The 20,123-nt window shown below is 43.3% G+C and overlaps 1 protein-coding gene across 1 annotated transcript in view; it reads right to left on the bottom strand.

The window, feature by feature from the left end:
• The window catches only part of RSPO1 (R-spondin 1), a 221,349-nt gene that overhangs the window by 8,027 nt on the left and 193,199 nt on the right, over window positions 1–20,123 (bottom strand). Inside the window, exons 4-5 of the mRNA XM_069756909.1 lie at window positions 13,744–13,890; window positions 13,361–13,549 (exon numbers count right to left, since the gene is read on the bottom strand). Coding sequence (XP_069613010.1) covers window positions 13,361–13,549; window positions 13,744–13,890 — 336 coding nt within the window. The remainder of the gene's footprint in view (window positions 1–13,360; window positions 13,550–13,743; window positions 13,891–20,123) is intronic.

Genomic DNA, 20,123 nt, shown 5'->3' with positions numbered 1-20,123 from the left:
TGGCTCACTTTACACACCATGGGACATGAACACTTTAAGTTATAGTATCCTAAAGCGTAAACACTGCCATAGCCCTTGCATGGATATTAATGCTTCTTATTACACAAAGCCTTCTGCATGGTAAATTATATCCCAACCATACCACATTGTTACGGGAAATGTATTCCTCCAGTTCCATAAATGGCAATTGTTCAGGGGCCCCATAAGGGTCTAGTTGCACAACAATTCCTATTATTTATGTCCCGTGTAAGATGATGCAGTTAAAGAGGACCTTTTTATACTATCCATAAAACAGAACAACCAGATTCTAGCGTGTTTAACACTTTAGTTGCCGGCAGAATTCCCTCATGGTGCAGACTGATGATAAATTCCTACAGTAATACTTATTTCACAATTCATCACCTGCTTTTAAATCAGAAACTTATTGTTTGTTCTTTTCATAAAGCTGTATAGATAGCTGAAAGATCATTACAGCCACATTTACACAGTGAAAAGCTCTAAACTAAAATGTAAAATGAATAAAAAACACCAAAGCAGCATACATGTCCTTAGCCTTTGTTTCTGCATAACTAGGCAGATGTGCAACTTAGCTTCATCTGTCATCATCTGTACGTGCTCCTGAAACTGCTGGTTGCCACAGGCTTTGTGCATTCTCGCACCGCTCACATTGCGCTATTCCCGCCACTGCCACACACACTGACAGCATGCATGAAGCTGTGACAACCGGCAGCTTTAGAAGCATGTACACTGGCAAATGAAGCTGGGGGTGTTCACCCAGCTTCAGTGTGCATGCCTGGGAAGCTAGCTGTCAGCATGCAGGAGCGGTAGTCCCACAGACATTAGTCTGACATCATTGCTGTCCATCCCATTATTCTAAATTAGCAGGGCATGAATAATGTCCAGAGGACTTTGACCACCCATATTATTGGAAGCCAAGTAGGTAAGTAAATATTTAAATATTAAAAGTAATTTTTTTAAGGCTTGAGAGCTCAGATCCCCACTGATTTCAATGGGGTGTCACGTTCAGGCTCGAGTTTGGGTCCCTTTTGACTAAAGTTTGATCACGTACCAGAAACCGAAGTTCCACGGGTTCGCTCATCCCTATTCATAACTTATATATTCTTTCTTTTGAGCTCACCACAGCTCATTTATGACTACATGAAAGTTGAGCTGAACTAGAACCTGAAGACCCACCTCTTCCGGCAAGCCTATAACCTGCAGTAACCACCGATCGACCAAACCGCTGCATGACCAGCTCTACCCTCGCCTACTGTATTCTCACCCATCCCTTGTAGATTGTGAGCCTTCGCGGGCAGGGTCCTCATTCCTCCTGTACCAGTTATGACTTGTATTGTTTAAGATTATTGTACTTGTTTTTATTATATATACCCCTCCTTACATGTAAAGCGCCATGGAATAAATGGTGCTATAACAATAAATAATAACAATAATAATAATAACTATGTGGCAATAAAAAAAACAGAGTAGCCCAGAAGAACAAACTAAAGAGTTATAAACTCTCCAAATGAGATCTCTGACATCAGGAGTTACTGAAGGAGCAATAAGATGCAAGTGTAAGGGGATGAATCCCTTTTGCTTTTCCTCCTTAACAGGTCCTGATACTGTCTGTTTTATTATGATGTATATATGTTATTATACAATGGTATTGCTACATGGTTGTTTGTACTACCGCTTACTTATCATGGTACTGCTACACTCTTTCTTTTTTGTTTTTTGTTCATTCAATTTGCATTTTTTTAATTGATAAAAGCACTTCTATTTTTGAAATAAGTTCTTATTTTGTAGATTTTTTCCCACACATTCCTAAAAACTTTTGCACTGTATTGTGCCTTTCATTAATCTGTAAAAACTTCATATATACAGTATATCGGCATGCTCGGCAGCAGTATTAGTTGTATTATTGCTAATTTATCAGAAACTAAAATAATATGTTAGTACAGAAAAACATTTGAAGTCCAGCAAATCCATATAAAATCCAAAATTTTGTGCAGCATCCTGTTAAAAAATATTCATACAACCAGATACTGGTGTTGCTATGTTTTTCATACCTCGTGGCTTCTTTTCAAGCTGGCCATAAAATATTGAAGGAAGAAAAAAATGACAATAGCAATCGGAATACATTTATCTGGTGGTAACCCATCACCATTTGGTGTTATAACACCAATACCTGGATGTTTGCTAACATGAAAGCACACAGTATAGTCATATTGTCTGACATATTTACTCTTTTCTTATGTCTGTGTCCTACAACTATTAAAAGGGCTGTTTGGGCTTAAGCTACAAGTCTGCCATCACTCTATGTGACCGCAGACTTGTGAATCCTCATGTTGCGCTCACTGCACACTGTGATGATGAGGTCCCAGTGCCGACAACGGCGTTCATGTGACTGCTAGTTATGTGATTTGCATACTCCCGGCCACCCTCCGACTTGACTGTTTCTGGCCTCGCTCAATACACTTACAATGAGTGACGCCTCAGCCACCTAGTTAGTAAAAGACCGAGAGTATGCTTATTGCACACTTGTGGTCACATGACCGCCTAGCGTGGGCAGCAGAGAATCCCTACAGTGTGCAAGGTACAAGATGTGAGGCTACACAAGTCTGCAGTCACATAGAGTGACTGAAGACTTGGAGCTTAAGTTTGGACAACCACTTTAACACTAGAAGTCCTGGAGAGGGGCCATTTAACATTTCTACCTTTGGAACCTTTGGAGCTTGAAATTTCTGGGACATCTAGTGTTAAAGGGAATTTGTTACCAAGGTTAGGCTTCCCAGTCTGTGACAGCATAAAATATGGAAAGAGACAATGATTCTAGCAATGTATCACTTTACTGTGCTTCTTGCTGTAGTTTTTGATAGTATAACTGTTTTGTCTGCTTCTCGTCCTCCCAGTGCTGAGCTGTGTATAACTTTGCCTGCACTTTTGACTGAGAGCTTTCTGTTTACAATGTACATAGTTTTTGGGAGCACGGGAGAAGGAAATCTTCTCTAGTAACCCGGTTGAATGGATTGAGAAAGTTCAATATTGGATTCGCTATATAGACAATGTTTGTTTTACGTGGGAGGGGTCAGTAGATCAACTAAACCAATTTATGACTACACTCAATCAAAATGATGTTAATATTAAATTAACTTACACCTACGGTTGTCATCTCAATTTCCTGGATATAGACATGAAGATATCTCAAGAAGGTTATATATTAATGGATGTATATCGGAAATCGACATCAACTAACTCCCTCCTGCGTACAAGCTCATCACATTTGAAATCTACCATCAATGCAATTCCGATGGGGCAACATCTGCAGATTAAACGCCTTTTTTCGACAGAAGAGGCCTTTGATAGACAAGCAAAGGATCTTTATCAGCGATTCCGTGAAAGAGGTTATAACCACAGACAAATCCTTAAAGGCTATAAAAGAGCTCGAGACACAGCTCGGATTGATCTTCCTTACAAAAAGAAAGAAAAAAGTGAGGATTCCCAACAACAGATTACCGTAGATTGATTACACCATATAATAGTCAATGGTGACAACTCACTAACATCATTACGAAACATTGGGAAATGTTGAAATCTGATCCAATCTTGAATAGAACTTTATCGTCAAAACCATTGATTACAGCTAAAAGATCTAATAATTTGCAGGGCCTCCTAGTCCACAGTCATTATGTGCCAGAACAAAAAACAAGTGGTTTTAAAACAGGTAAAATACAGGGTTTTTTCCCCTGTACCTTTTGTAAGGCCTGTAAAAACCTAGCGTAATCAAAAGTATAGAATTTAGCAATTCAGATGGGACTAAGACATATAAAATCTTACCTTTTTTGACATGTGCATCCAAAAGCATTATTTATTATGCTCAATGTCCCTGCCAAAAAATCTATGTTGGAATGACCAGCCGAGAGCTTAAAATAAGAACTAGGGAACATATTCGTGACATAGAAAAAGCTAAAACCTCTACTAATGATGAACAATTGAAAACCCTCCCAAAACATTTTAAAAAATATCATAATTGTGATGCTAGTCAATTATTTATTAAAGCTATAGACCAAATTACTTTGGGGCAAAGAGGTGGTGATCTTAGCAAAGCCTTAAGGTACCTTCACACATAACGATTTTGTTAACGATATAGTTGCTTTTTGTGACGTAGCAACGATATCATTAACAAAATCGTTATGCGTGACAGCGACCAATGATCAGGCCCCTGCTGGGAGATCGTTGGTCGCTGGGAATGATCAGGACCTTTTTTTGGTCGCTGATCACCCGCTGTCATCGCAGGGCCGCGCTTAGTAACCCGATATTTACCCTGGTTACCATTGTAAAAGTTAAAAAAAAAAAACAGTACATACTCACATTCCGATGTCTGTCACGTCCCCCTACGTTAGCTTCCCGCACTGACTGTGTCAGCGCCGGCTGGCCGTAAAGCAGAGCACAGCGGTGGCGTCACCGTTGCTCAGGTACTGCAGTAGCTCCTATTGGTCCTCCAGGAAGGTCCTGCAGTTGCTCAGTTACTATAGCAGTTCTCATTGGTCCTCTAGGAAGGTCCTGAACTTGCTGCAGCTATAAAAGGTTTGCATGGCCGCACGGCCATGCGCTAGTATACACTTGTTTATGTGTGTGTGTTGTGAGTGAAAGTCGCTCTTTAATCATCCTCTCCCTTGTGTTTGAATGCTCGCGTAAGGAGGATGATTGTAATCTAGCGCCCGACTTTACCAACATAGTACACAAACAGCGTCTATTGCTGTGACCGCCAGTGCAGCGCCATGCGCTATCACCGCGCTTTCTAAACCCATGTCTAGGTGGTTAGTGGCGTCCGTCAGTGCGGCACCACATGCACTATCATGCTACTTTATTATTATTTCTGTTACGTGTGGTACTGCGGCCCTGTGACGCAACAGGGTTCGCTTCTTTCACACAGGGTGAAGCTAACCCGTGTGTGTATTCTCATTGTACCACCATATAGTCCGTCATTGCTTAGCAGCAGGTTCCATCTCTGCACGGTGGACCCCGGGCTGCAAATGCACCTTATTCCTTTTCTCTAATTATTTGGTGCATTCTGCTAGCTCTAACATTACACTAGCGCCAAGATCTGGCTAAGTAATGATGGACGAACAGCGATTGCAGGAATACATCCAGCTGCTGGAGGGCAGGTTAGCGGCTCTCGAGCGTGCAACCTCAGCGGTGGATGTTACCACTATAGCTGTTCAGGCTGCTAGCATGGCTGCGGCAGCTTTACCGACTGCCATCTCTGTTCCGACCTTATCTCACCTCCTGCTGCCAGAGAAATACTCTGGTGACAGTAAATCCTATAGGGGTTTCGTGAGCCAGTGCGACATACACCTCGAGCTCCTGGCTGCACGTTTTCCCACAGAGCGGGAAAAGGTGGGATTCATAATTTCTCTGCTGTCGGACAGGGCATTGGAGTGGGCTACGCCGCTGTGGGAGCGCAACGATCATGTGGTGCAGAGTGCTCCTCGGTTTTTGAGCCCTCTGAGACAGGTCTTTTTAGGACCCGAAGTCACCCCTGATACAGCGCTCCAACTGCTGGCATTGACTCAGGGTTCATCCAATGTCAGCCATTTTGCCATCCACTTCCGGACATTAGCGTCTGAGCTGGAATGGTCAGATAAAGCACTTATCCCGGTATTTTGGAGAGGGCTGGCTGACCATGTGAAGGACGCTTTGGCCACTAGGGAGATTCCCGCCACACTGGAGGAGCTCATAGCTATGTCAACCCGCATCGACCTTCGTTTTCATGAGCAAAAGTTGGAGCGAGCCCAGTGTAGGAAAAAGTTTCGGCTGGCTCCCACCTTCGCCAAATCTCAGGAATCTACGGTCCAGGCGTCCGAGTCACATGAGGCCGTAGAGGCATTGTGTGCAGGATCTAAGTCCCGGTCCGCTCGTGCACTTATGGTCTGTCATGTTTGCCGGCAGTGAGTACATCTTGCCTCCAAGTGTTCTCAGCGGTCGAGGGAACGTCGGCGTCTAGTTGGAGGAGGTACACTAGACACCGAGACGTTTTCCTCTAAATTGTCCTTCAAGGGGACAAATACCATAGGCCCATCCACTCTTATGGTAGAGCTTTGCCTGGACTCTGGGGCAGAAGGCAATTTCATGTCATCTGCTTTCGCCCAGCGTCATGCAATACCCCTGGTGATGCTCGCCAAACCTGTGACCGTTCAAGTGGTAAATGGGTTGCCACTATCCTCACAGATTACACATCAGACCATTTCATTCACTCTTTCAATGTCTCCATCACATCAGGAGATTATCTCCCTATTATTCATTCCTGAGGGGATTAATGAGTTCCTGTTGGGGATACCATGGCTTCGCTATCATTCTCCTCATATAGAGTGGTCCACAGGGAAAATTTTGGGATGGAGTAAATCATGTGAGGGTGGATGTCAGAGGGAGTGCGTTCAGGTTGCTTCTACAGAGGTATCCGCAGATCTTTCCTCTCTTCCCAAACACTATTGGTCCTATGCGGACGTGTTCTCCAAAAGGGCTGCGGAGACCCTTCCGCCTCACCACCCCTATGACTGTCCTATTGACCTCTTGCTTGGTGCTGAGCCTCCCCGGGGCCGAGTCTATCCGTTATCTCTCCCAGAGACAGAGGCAATGTCCCAGTACATTCAAGAGAATCTGGCAAGAGGATTCACTAGGAAGTCATTGTCACCTGCAGGGGCTGGGTTCTTCTTCTTGCAGAAGAAGAATGGAGAACTACGTCCATGCATAGACTACAAGGGTCTTAACGCCATCACCGTTAAGAATAAATACCCACTACCCCTGATATCTGAGCTTTTTGATAGGCTACGGGGAGCAAGGGTATTTACTAAGTTAGATCTGCGGGGTGCTTACAACCTGCTTCGCATCCATGAGGGGGACGAATGTAAGATGGCTTTTAACATCAGGGATGGGCACTATGAATATCTGGTGATGTCCTTCGGTCTCTGTAATGCCCCAGCCGTTTTCCAAGACTTTGTGAACGACATCTTCCGGGAGATGCTCTCAACCTCGGTCATAGTCTATCTGGGTGATATTCTGATCTACTCTCCAGATATTGACTCCCATCGGAGAGATGTTCGCAAAGTCTTCGACCTCTTACGGGCAAACTCCCTCTACGCCAAGTTGGAGAAGTGTGTGTTGGAGCAGGAGTCCTTGCCTTTCCTTGACTATATCATCTCTGCCCAGGGATTGGCTATGGATCCTGCGAAGCTACTGGCTGTGATGGACTGGCAGGAACCCCATTCTCTTAAAGCGGTGCAGCGCTTTATGGGGTTCATTAATTACTATCGCCAGTTCATTCCACACTTCTCAACTTTGGTAGCTCCCTTGGTTGCCCTCACCAAGATGGGAGCAAATCCCAAGTTGTGGTCAGAGGAGGTCTCCAAGGCCTTTCTCTCGATTAAGTCACACTTCACTAGCGCTCCCATCTTGCATCGCCCCGATGTAGATAAGCCATTTATTATGGAGGTGGATGCCTCATCCGTTGGTGCTGGAGCAGTCCTCTTCCAAAAGGATGCTCAAGGTCGGAAGTATCCTTGCTTCTTCTTCTCCAAGAGCTTTTCACCAGCGGAGAGGAATTATTCCATCGGGGACAGGGAGTTGCTAGCCATGAAGTTGGCTTTCTCAGAGTGGAGACACCTCTTGGAGGGAGCTCGCTTTCACTTCCAAGTGTCCACAGACCACAAGAACTTCGTGTACTTACAGACAGCCCAGTGGCTGAATTCTCGCCAGGCTAGATGGTCCCTGTTCTTCTCCTGGATCCATTTTACTCTCCATTTTCTCTCCGGGAAGAAGAACATTCGTGCCGACGCTCTCTCCCGCTCTGTAGTGTCATCAGCGGAGGAGGAAGAACCTCGGCTTATTGTCCCATCTGAAAGCCTGAGAACTGTGGCTCCGGTTTCGCTAGAGTCTGTGCCCCCAGGCAAGACTTTTGTTCCATCTAATTTACAACCGGAGGTTCTCTCTTGGGCTCACTCGTCCAGGGTGGGTGGACATTTTGGGACCAAGTGGACATCTGAGCTTTTGGCGAGGACGTACTGGTGGCCACATATGGCCCGTGAAACTTGCAAAAGCGGCGTGTATCAAATACTTATTCTCACCACCCTATGTGCTGCTTCTCTTCTCAAAATGAGTTCGGAGCATAGTGAAAACTTAAATGTAGAGCAATGATATAAATAAATTATTTTTAGCATTTTTACCATTGTTCCACATTTGTCATTTTTTCTTTTCTAAGGAGTTTTTATGGAGTCACTTGTCAAAAATATGTTATTTTTTTCCATGGCGTAAATGTAACTGTTCATCTGAATCTGGCTGTTATTGTTTTTCTTTCCTGCACCTTTCTGTTCTTGAGATATGGCCCCCTCTTCTCTGTATGTAAGGCTTGTCTTATTAAACAAGTGGGTGAGGTCCCCAACTGTTCTCTATGACCATTTTTTATAGAGGACACACCCATTTGACTATAAAAAAAACCTAGACTTACATACAGTGACAAGGGGGCCATATCTCCAGAATGGAGAGGTGCCAGAACAAAAGAAAAAACAATGCCACAATTACACCAGATCAAAAATGCTAGTGACAGGTCCCTGCCACGTTCCCTACTTGAAGTCACAACTACCAGAGGACTAACATTGCAGCTGCTGTGCTCTCCATCATTGAAAGGTATGAGGATCCACTGCTATAACACTCTTTCTTTGGTCCCAGGGATCTGTCAGATTGCATGTGGGGTATAAGAAAGGAGTCCTGGGTGTGTTTTCACGTTTGTATATATTAAGGGTTGAATTAATGGTGGAACCCCACCAGAAAAACGCTATTAAACCTGCAGATATGTGATCTGCAGGTTAATAGAGTCATTAACCTGCCTGGCCCCGCACTTACTTTATTCTCCTCGACAGCATTCCGGTTTCAGTCACAGAGACGGCGCAGGCGCGGGTTCAGGCACATAAACATGAAATTGCAGCATGCAGCACTATTTGCGTTGCTAAAAATTACAGAAACTGATCCGAATCCTTCTAAAGAGTGCTCCAATGCTGATGCGAACCTAGCCTAACAAGGTATTTTATACAATTGAAAATATCATAACTATAGTCAGTGGTATTGCATATCATGGTAAAGATGACACATGCAATATATTGTATCTCATATTAAGGTATTTATGCTGTAAATACTTAGGCAGACACTAAATTTACTATTGATATAAAGGGACAATAAGAATTCATCTTTACGACTCTGTAGAAAACTGAGCAACATTATTGGCAATGGCCACCATTAGTGGTTGTCTTTCAAGGATCTGGGTACATTGCTCTGATACGAAGCCTGAGTTACAAAGAAATGAGTAAGGGAGAAGAAGGCTTATAGACCGTGCATTGGTCCTGTGTGAATTTAAATAAGCAAATAGCCTCTTCAGAAAGGCAGAGAACTCGAACTCTACTTCCACCTATTGGATGTATCAATTCTATGAGTCAATTATTGAGCCTTTAATTAACCTTGCCACATGAATTAGAATAAAAAGCACAACCAGAAACTCAATTTGATAGACTATGTGCAAATTTAAAATCCAAGAGAAACACTACATGGCCTTATGCTGACTTGACGCTCTCCACAAAGACAAAAATTACCAATACTACCTGTCAGAGTCCTCTCTGCTTTGCACTGATGAGGGGCAAGCACCCTAAAACAGATTTCTGCAAATGGAATTTCTATTTTGGCTTCTTATCCTAAGCCACATGGCAAGGTTTGATAAAGGGTGGATGATGACATTTAGGATTGAAACATCCAATAGGCAGCACTAGAGGTCCAGTTCTCTACCTCCCTGAAAACACTATTTGTGTATTAAGAAGTTAATACAAAGAAGTGAAAGTAATTAATGGAGGTCATCACTAAAATCTAATGACATTAAGTAAATCTAGAGTTCACATCTGAGCTGCTCATCGATATCTTAGGAACAAGTGTCTGTGTTCGGTCTGAATTTTGGGATGCAGCTGTGCGAGATTCTTTGCAGTCCGTGGGTGTTGAGAAGGAGCAGGCATATTGTATATGGTTTTGTTTCTGCAGTTTTTCTCCCTGTGTTGATGTTTTGCAGCTCTAAAGCTTGAGGTTTTGTTTTGGAGATAACATCCGGGGGTCCAGCCAAGTTTATACAGGAAGAATGTAAGCTGGCCCCTTTTAATTAATGCCCTTTTAACAAATGATACGTTATCAGACTAAACTAGAGACTAGAAGTTCACTCCAGAGAAATTCCTGGATCAGTAAGGTATTGTAAACAGAAGTCCACTTCTGTAATCTCCGCCATTTAGACGCCTGTGGCACTACGTGAATTCACTTGAACCTACTGCTAAGAGGGCAGGCAGCTGTACTGACCACCCTTTTCTCATCACCCACAGTCTTTGAAGTTTACTGGGAGTCTATTATGTATTTGTGGTGAAGCCTTTATTATAGTCATGTCTGATTTCGTTTTGGTACACCAGACCTGGCAGCCAGTCAGAACACATTATTTCTTTGCCGATTTGGCGGTCTGGAGGATTCGTGAGTTTCTGTGATTATCTGCTTTCCTACATGATCCTAAAACATTAGTTACTAAGTACCAGAAGGCTTCATTTTATTTATGTTGGGTTACACCATTATGTTTTCACTGGAAACACAAAAAAAGAGAAAAACATCTGTAACAGCTAAAAGTTCCTATCCAAACACAAACTATCTGTTTTAGGACTACATACGTGAATAAATCTATTTTCCTTGCCTTCAAATCAACAAAAGAGGACCCTTAAAATTAGGGTAAGCAGACTACTTTCACTTGTATATATAAAAACACATAAACTTCCTCGCTTTATTTATTTAGTATTTTTTTAATGGAGGAATCGCATGTCAATTCATGTACAAATGTTTGCTTTCTAATAACTATAAACACCAGAAGTTAACTGGTTCTTCTATCTAAAGGATGCACATGGAAAAAAATTTGATCAGAAGAAGATAGAAACCATTTGTGGTTATATCATTTTTTTCCATTTTGCTTAAATTAAGGGTTTTCCTGTGTGAAAAAAATGTTGACAAGGGGATCACTTTACCCATCCTTTGTCACTCTCTTTCCGACACTTAAGAGCTCTCTTCTGGTCTTTACTTACTATCTCATCACAACAAGCTTGAAATGCTAGGAAACTATGCCCAGTTATGATTGGTTAAGTGAGCATTTCCTAGCACTTTGAGACAGCATCAGAAACTGGAGACCAGCTGGTCTGGGTAAGTTTCGGAATAGGAGTGATAAGGAATCGGTAAGGTGAGTGTCCTTTTTCTTATTTTTTTAGAACATTTGGAGCTCTTTGACAAAATTGTATTTCTTCACTGGGGAAGCTCTTTAAAGGGAATCTGTCAGTAGGATAAACCATCCTAAGCTATACGGGCATGCAGGTCATAGGAAGCTGAATAAAATGATACATTGATATCTGTGATCCTATGTCTCCTTTCCAAGAAATCCATGTTTTTTTCTTAAGATGTAAAAAAGCTGTTAAGATCTATGGGCTGGACACTGAGCTCTCTGGGAACCTGCCTCTCAATCTTATTTAAATGAAAGGCGGCATTTTCAGTGTCAGACATGTAATGACTGACAGGCTGCTCTCTTCACAATCATGTCTCACACTGGTAATGGCAGTGTCTGCTCTGGAGGCAGATTGTCAGAGAGATCTACAGTATGTCTGGTCCATAGATCTAAACAGTTAATTTACACATTGTTAGGGCTGGCGGAACGCACCAAGTAAATATAGAGATAGTATAGGTGCGTTCGCAGCCCGGGGTCCACCGTGCAGGAGTAGAACCTGCTGCTAGTAAATGGCGGCACTATATGGCGGTACTATGCCTGAATTGACATGGGTTCCGTCACCCAGTCAGTATAGAAGCGAACTCTGCTGCTTCACAGAGTAGCCGGGATTAAAGATAACGCTGTGCCCTGTTAACCTCACGGGGGAGCGAAGCTCACTAACGGAGCTGGTAGCATACGGTGGTCATACTGTCAGCAACAGCACTCAAACAACTCCTCTCCGGAGGTGCCGGAATTCTAGTGGCTATTCGCCAGCCCTAAATGCATACAAACAAACTCCTCTCCGGAGGTGCTGGAATTCTAGTGGCTATACACCAGCTCTAGATTCACACAAACAAACTCCACTCCGGAGGTGCCGGAATTCTAGTGGCTATACAGCCGACCCTCAGCACATGCTGACACAGACCACAAAGTAACAAAGCTCATGCACTCATGAACATAAATTGATACTAACACATGGTCATGTGGCCATGTGACCCTTTAATAGAGGAAGCTCTCCAGGACCTTCCTAGTGGTCCAATAGGAACTGCTTCAGGACCTGAGCATGTGACCCCCGACCTCCAATGAGAGGACATCCCTTGGGTATGCTCAGTAGAGGAAAAGCAGGACTGAGTCCCAGGAGCGTCTGCTCGCCGCACAACAGTGCTGGTTACAATGGCTGAGCCTGGAAGATCAGCAGTAACCAAGCGCACAGTGCCTGAGCCAGGACCGACGTCTCCACTGAGCAGGTTCCACTGCGGCTGGAGAAGAATTGGAGACCGCAGCGGATGTGGCTCGAGATTCCCCTTGTGCAGTGGCGGGAACTCGACGCCTAACACACATTAAGAAAATTGTAGATTTCTCTTCAACGGATCGCAGATATCAAGATATTATTTTATTAAACTTTCTGCTTGCCCATATAGACAGCTTAGGAGGGTTGTTGATCCTACTAATTCCCTTTAAGCTCTGAAGCTTGCCATACAGATTTCAGATAAACAGAGAGTCAGATTTGGACTTTTTTCATACTTATTGCTAGCACCTTTGTGTGGTATGCAACAGCATGTCAAACATGAAAACAAAGATCTATAGACAAGTAGATCTGCTTTTCTTAAAAAAAATATTCATTATCAAGTGCACCTTTTGGGTATGTCTAATGCCAACCTTTAAAATCCACGCTGTCCCGAAACTGGTCAGCTGAGATTTTTATTGCATGGCCAGAGTAAGGTCGCAGTGTGAAAATAAGATATAAACCTACCACTGAATTAGTGATAACAATTTTATAAGATCTATGTATAGTCGAAAATTAATGGGAAGATATTTTGTCTCTAATATGGTAACTCTGCAATTATCTTACTATGCCATTCATTGTGCCTCTATCAACCATATACTGTAGTGTTGTCATCACAAGGAGCAGGGGCCTACTGTCTCTCAGAGGAATACAGACTTGCTTTTGCCTCCTCTTTAATCATAGATGGGAATTTTAAATGTGAAACATTATAAGGTAAGTACACCACTATTAGTAGAGATAAATGTCGGTACTTGAAAACCTACCTTTAGGACATGGATTTATGGGCAGTGTGCATTTTCTCTTCTCTGTAGTTGGAGGACAGAGAGATTCACCCTCTAGCGGTGCCTTCAAAACCTTCCTACTTCTCTCTTCAAGTCCATTTTTTCTTCCACATCTTTTTCCTTTAGGAGTACATGGACTCCATGATCCCCATTCACTCATTTCACATTGTGCTGAAAAACAAATAGCAGTTAATTTGCATTTCCTTACATTCTTTAAAGTCTGAATACACACAAAAATAAGAATTAAGGGTTTAAGGGTTCCATTGGAGGCATGCTGCCGGAGTTTACATATTTGCTACTCTTTGTAATACAATTGAATGATAAGGAACATGTACCTCACACAACCCTGCACTTATCAGACTTACCGAAGCTGCATTCCTTTGTGCCATTTGCTGCAATAAAGCCATCTGGACAGGTGGAGTAACATACTCCTTTATGTAAGTAGAAACCATCATTACACTTTGTGCAAAATGTCTTGCTGAAACATTCCTCGCAGTTTGTCATTTTACATCCTAGAAAAAAAAAGAACAATACTAATAATTAGAACCAATGAATGATAGTAATCTAATTTACATAATATTAAGTGATACATCAAAGTTTGTGAACCTTCAGAATATTTCATATTTATGCAATTTTTTAGGTATAATGCTAGAATAATACCATTGGCAGGACAAATCAAATCAATCCTGTTTAACAACAAAATAAATGGTGATTACATAGGAACAATGCAAACATTACATGAAATACAAATGACACACATGAAATCATTTGGGGTAGGTAATAGAGTTTAATGGGAAAGAACTATGATTAAGTAAGGGAAATTCTCCTAACCAGTAACAAATCTTGCACTTATTATATTTCTACAGAAATCTGACATCACACTTTTCACACAGGTCCTAAGAGTAGATAAAGAGAACCAAACCAAACAAATGAGTCAACAGTATCAGACTTTGTCATTTTACAAATGATAAAAATGATCTATCCCTCATGCCTCTTAGTGGCAAAAGTATGTAAACCTTTGCTCTCAGAATCTGATGTCAATCACTTTGGAGCAATGACTGCAGCGAAATGTTTCCGATTATTGTTGATTAATCCTAAATATTGCTTGTAGAAATTTAAGCCCATTCTTTCCTACAAAACAACTTCAACTCTGTAATGTTGGTGAGTTTTCCTCCATGAACTGCTTGTTTCAAGTCCTTCCTCAACATTTTTACAGGACTAAGGTCAAGACTACGATTTTGCCATTCCCAAACAGTAACTTTATTATTCTTTAACCACTCTTTTGTAAAACGACTTACAGTTGTGCTCAAAAGTTTACATATCCCAGCAGAATTTTTGCTTTTTTGGCCTTTTTTTCAGAGAATATGAATGATAATACCAAAACTTTTTCTCCACTCATGGTTTGTGGTTGGATGAAGCATTTATTGTCAAACGGCTGTGTTTTCTCTTTTTTAATTATAATGACAACTCAAAACATCCCAATGACCCTAATCAAAAGTTTACATACCCTGATGATTTTGGCCTGAAAACATGCACAGAAGTTGACACAAATGAGTTTGAATGGCTACTAAAGGTAACATCCTCACCTGTCACCTGTTTGCTTGTAATCAGTGTGTGTGCATAAAAGCTGAGTGAGTTTCTGGGATCTTGACAGACTCTTGCATCTAGAAAATGGTTTGAGAGAAAGCACTAGAGACTTCTAAGGTGGCCAGCAATGAGTCCAGACCTGAATCCCATAGAACACCTGTGGAGAGATCTAAAAATGGCAGTTTGGAGAAGGCACCCTTCAAATATCAGGGACCTGGAGAAGTTTGCCAAAGAAGAATGGTCTAAAATTCCAGCAGAGCATTGTAAGAAACTCATTGATGGTTACCGGAAGCGGTTGGTCGCAGTTATTTTGGCTAAAGGTTGTGCAACCAAGTATTAGGCTGAGGGTGCCAATACTTTTGTCTGGCCCATTTTTGGAGTTTTGTGTGAAATGATCAATGTTTTGCTTTTTGTTTCATTCTCTTTTGTGTTTTTTCATTTAAGCCAAATTAAATGAAGATAATAATAACAAAGAATTTGTGTTTGCAATCATTTTCAGGAAGAATCTGAGTATTATCTGACAGAATTGCAGGGGTGTCAATACTTTTGGCCACAACTGTATGTCACAACTGAAAACCATTTTCATTGGCTTCGCCCCTTAAGTAACAGACAAGGGCAGTTGTCTTTTTTATAATGATGAATATAATGACTAGTGATGGGCGAGCACTAAAATGCTCGGGTGCTCGTTGCTCGGGTCAAGCAAATTGGAATATTCGGTACTCGGCCAGGACAACGAGCCCAATGTAAGTCTATGGGAGACCCGAGTATTTTTACCGTGATCCCCCCCCCAGGGGTCCTTTTAAGGTCTAAAAATGTCTGAAAATGATGGAAACACTGCTCAAATGACACAGGGACCTCATGGGGATCGCCCCTGGAAGCATTCCTGACTCCTAGTTCACAGCTTTAAACAATTTTTTCCGAGATTCATGCCATTTTTCCCAGTGCCACAAAAAACACATGAAAATGAAACCAAAACAGGTTTTGCTTGGAAATATGTCAAGGTACATCCTTTGCAGGTTAATGACTTGCCTGTAAGGCCAAATATTTAACCCCAGACCGAAAATTTCCTCTCCCACTTAGGCTTAGTTCAGAAGCGTTTTTCAACTTTAACATTGCTTTCAACCACTACAAAAGCATTCACTGGGAAATGTCATTGTAACATTTAACACCCCTAGCTGGCCATGTGGTGTGTGACACATAAGCAGACCCATCTTGTTTCATGTACGAACGAGGGACTCTTAAAGTCACAGGGCCTATTTTTACTGGTGCATCAGGCGGCATTAATCTTCTTAAAGGGCCATTGTGAAACAGTGGGTCTCCTAAGCTGTTGTAGCCTACGCTGTGAGTGGATGGGCTGCCAAGAATTACGACACACCACAATACCCCTGTCATAAGATGTCCAGGGGGGGCTCCTGAAAAAGTGTTGCATTGAATTCAAGGCCTTTCCTGCTACCAATTCATATGCACCCCAATAAGCCTTTGAACCCACATACTGGATGGGCCCAGAAAAATCAACTTCACAATATGCATTTTGTGCTCCATACTCCTTTGTTTTATACACTGGCGACAAGGCCAGCCCTGCTGCATAGTCAGTCGTATGCACCCCATTAGGCCTTGGAACCCACATACTGGATGTGCCCATGAAAATCCACTTCACAATATGCATTTTGCACTCCCATACTCCTTTGTTTTACACATTGGCAGCAAGGCCAGCCCTGCTGCATAGTCAGTCATATGCACCCCATTAGGTCTTGGAACCCACATACTGGATGGGCCCAGGAAAAACAACTTCACAAACTGCATTTTGTGCTCCATAATCCTTTGTTTTATACATCGGCAGGAAGGCGAGCCCTGCTGCATTGTCATATGCACCCCATTAGGCCTTGGAACCCACATAGTGCATGGGCTCAGAAAAATCCACTTCACAATATGCATTTTGTGCTCCATACTCCTTTGTTTTATACATTGGCGGCAAGGCCAGCCCTGCTGCATAGTCAGTCATATGCACCTAATTAGGCCTTGGAACCCACATACTGGATGGGCCCAGGAAAATCCACTTCACAATATGCATTTTGTGCTCCATACTCCTTTGTTTTATACATTGGCAGGAAAGCCAGCCCTGCTGCATAGTCATATGCACCCCATTAGGCCTTGTAACCCACAAACTGGATGTGCCCATGAAAATCCACTTCACATTATGCATTTTGTACTCCCATACTCCTTGGTTTTACACATTGGCAGCAAGGCCAGCCCTACTGCATAGTCAGTCGTATGCACCCAATTAAGCCTTGGAACCCACATACTGGTTGTGCCCATGAAAATCCACTTCACAATATGCATTTTGTACTCCCGTTCTCATTGATTTTACACATTGGCAGCAAGGCCAGCCCTGCTGCATAGTCAGTCGTATGCACCCCATTAGGCCTTGGAACCCACATACTGGATGTGCCCATGAAAATCCACTTCACAATATGCATTTTGCACTCCTGTACTCCTATGTTTTACACATTGGCAGGAAGGCGAGCCCTGCATAGTCAGCCATATGCACCCCATTAGGCCTTGGAACCCACATAGTGGATGGGCCCATGAAAATCCACTTCACAATATGCAATTTGTACTCCCATACTCCTTGGTTTTACACATTGCCAGCAAGGCCAGCCCTGCTGCATAGTCAGTCATATTCACCCCATTAGGCCTTGGGACCCACATACTGGATGGGCCCAGGAAAATCCACTTCACAATCTGTATTTTTTGCTCCATACGCCTTTGTTTTATACATTGGTAGGAAGGCGAGCCCTGCTGCATAGTCAGTCATATGCACCCTGTCACGATTCCCCTGACCGCTGTCACCAATTGGTCAGGATTCCCACCGTGACAGTCACCCCTACGTCACGGATTGAGGTGACTTGAGGCCAACAGACGGCTATCACATGTGCAGGGGGGCTTATCTTAGTTATCCCTCCACTGCTACAATGTGATGAAAAAACACACACAAGGCTATTGACCTCTTAGTTTACAGCAGGGGCTTATTTTAGGTATCCCACTGCTTTCAATATACCACAAACTGCAGGGATTTATGTATATCCCGCTTACAGTTCCACTTAACACTTGCAGCTCTCTGGCGCCCCCCTTACTCTCAGGTCAGATTAGGTACTGCACCCTGGGTAATTAGTCGCCAGAAAGGCTGCCTGCTATGTACTGGCTATTGAGCACGCTGCAGCGACGCGATAACTACTGCCACTCAGGCAGGAACAATAATTATTAACGCCGTAGCCACTACAACATAACCCAAAAGTCTGCACACTTCTCGCTGCCACCAGCTTCGATTAAACGGGTCCGAAGCTAACCCAACACAGTAGCGTAATTCTCTTCAAGAGACAGGGTATGGCTTTTAGAGCATGGAAAACTGAACTAACATATAATAGTATATCCCATTAACAAATTAGGCAGTGCTTTATCAAAAATATTTTATAAAGATGTTACAAATGAGACAATTGCAAATATGTACATGGGTAATTATAACATAAAGGGAATAAATGAGAAAAGATAACACTCACATGTTAAAAGCATGGCGGACACCCCAGGCTAGTGCAGTTTCCATACATCCCAGTCCATGGGATGTACTCAGCTCTTCCAGGACAATAGGACAAGAAGTCCAGAAGAAGAAATCAAGCAGAGAGTCTGAGCTGGGGAGCCTGCCAGACACTTAATACCTTAAGGCTTTGACATCACAGAAGGGCTGGCTTATCCAGACCCTCCTTTCTCTACATTCTGAGTACTTCAATCTTAAATTTATCTACTTGCTATAACTTCGCTACAACACATGACAGAGTCAGACCAAACCTATCATTCATCTCGGATTAACGTGAGCATTCTAATGAGATCAAATATGTCCTATCTGGGATACATATTTACAGAGAAATCCCTACTTCTTTACCAGATGGAGTTAGAAGCCCGTGTTTCGCGGGATGTGTAGATACACCGAGTGAGGATAAGAATATATATTTTCGTATTTCTAGCTTAAATCGTTTGCCTAATATCTAACAAAAACTAAACAAAGAATCTTTTATGAATTTTTGGAGCCACTTTTCCATTTCTAACTGGTGAAGGTGGGAGGGGTGAGGGACTTTCCTCTGAGCCTGGAATTTACGACCCCAGGGCAATAAAACCCCCTTCTAGCATACAGTCTGTAGCCCAGAGAGAAACAAGTAGAGTCAGCTAGTGAAGGGGGGGTTTAGCCCACCTCATGAGCTGAAGAGCAACTAAACTTATATGATATTTCATACCATATCGTGACACCTCCCCCTTTTGGTGTGCGCTAGGGAGGCAGTACCCCACGGTATGCCTCCATGGGCACCTCAGTAGGTTCACCCTGGCGGGAGAGTCCATCTGCATTCCCATGCTCTTTGCCCGTTTTATGTTCAATGGTGAAGCCAAACTGCTGAAGGGCAAGGCTCCAGCGTAGCAACCTGCCGTTGGTTCCACACATGGCGTTTAGCCAGCGCAGAGGGTTGTGGTCGGTCACCACAGTGAAAGTGTGACCATACAAGTAGGGCTGCAAGCGCTGCAGGGCCCAGACTATGGCCAGGCACTCCTTCTCGATTGTGGAGTAGGCCACTTCCCTCGGCAAAAGTTTCTGGCTCAGGTATAACACGGGGTGCTCTTGGTCCTCCGAGTCAACCTGGCTGAGTACAGCACCAAGGCCAAACTCGCTGGCGTCGGTCTGCACCAAGAACGGTCGACTGCTGTTGACTGCTTTCAACACAGGGGCGTTGCACAGTGCGGTTTTCAACGCCTGGAAGGCCCCCTCACAGCCATCTGTCCAGTTGACGATGTGGGGTAGCTTCTTCCTGGTGAGGTCCGTCAAAGGTTTTGCCAGGCTACTATAGTGCTGTACGAAGCGCCTATAGTACCCGGCAGTGCCCAAGAAGGACATCACCTGTTTCTTGGTCACGGGAGTGGGCCAGTTCATGATCACTCCCACTTTGTCAGGCTCTGGCTTCAGGGTGTTCCCGTCTACCCGGTGCCCCAGGTAGTGAACCTCCCTCATGCCCATCTGGCACTTTCCCGGCTTGATAGTCAGTCCTGCTTGGTGAATTCGCCTGAGCACCTCCTCGAGATGCTGCAGGTGTTCCTTCCAGGAGGGACTGAAGATGGC

Source organism: Ranitomeya imitator, chromosome 3 (genome assembly GCF_032444005.1).
Source record: "Ranitomeya imitator isolate aRanImi1 chromosome 3, aRanImi1.pri, whole genome shotgun sequence".
Lineage (NCBI taxonomy): Eukaryota > Metazoa > Chordata > Amphibia > Anura > Dendrobatidae > Ranitomeya > Ranitomeya imitator.
This window is presented reverse-complemented; position numbering and strand designations above follow the sequence as displayed.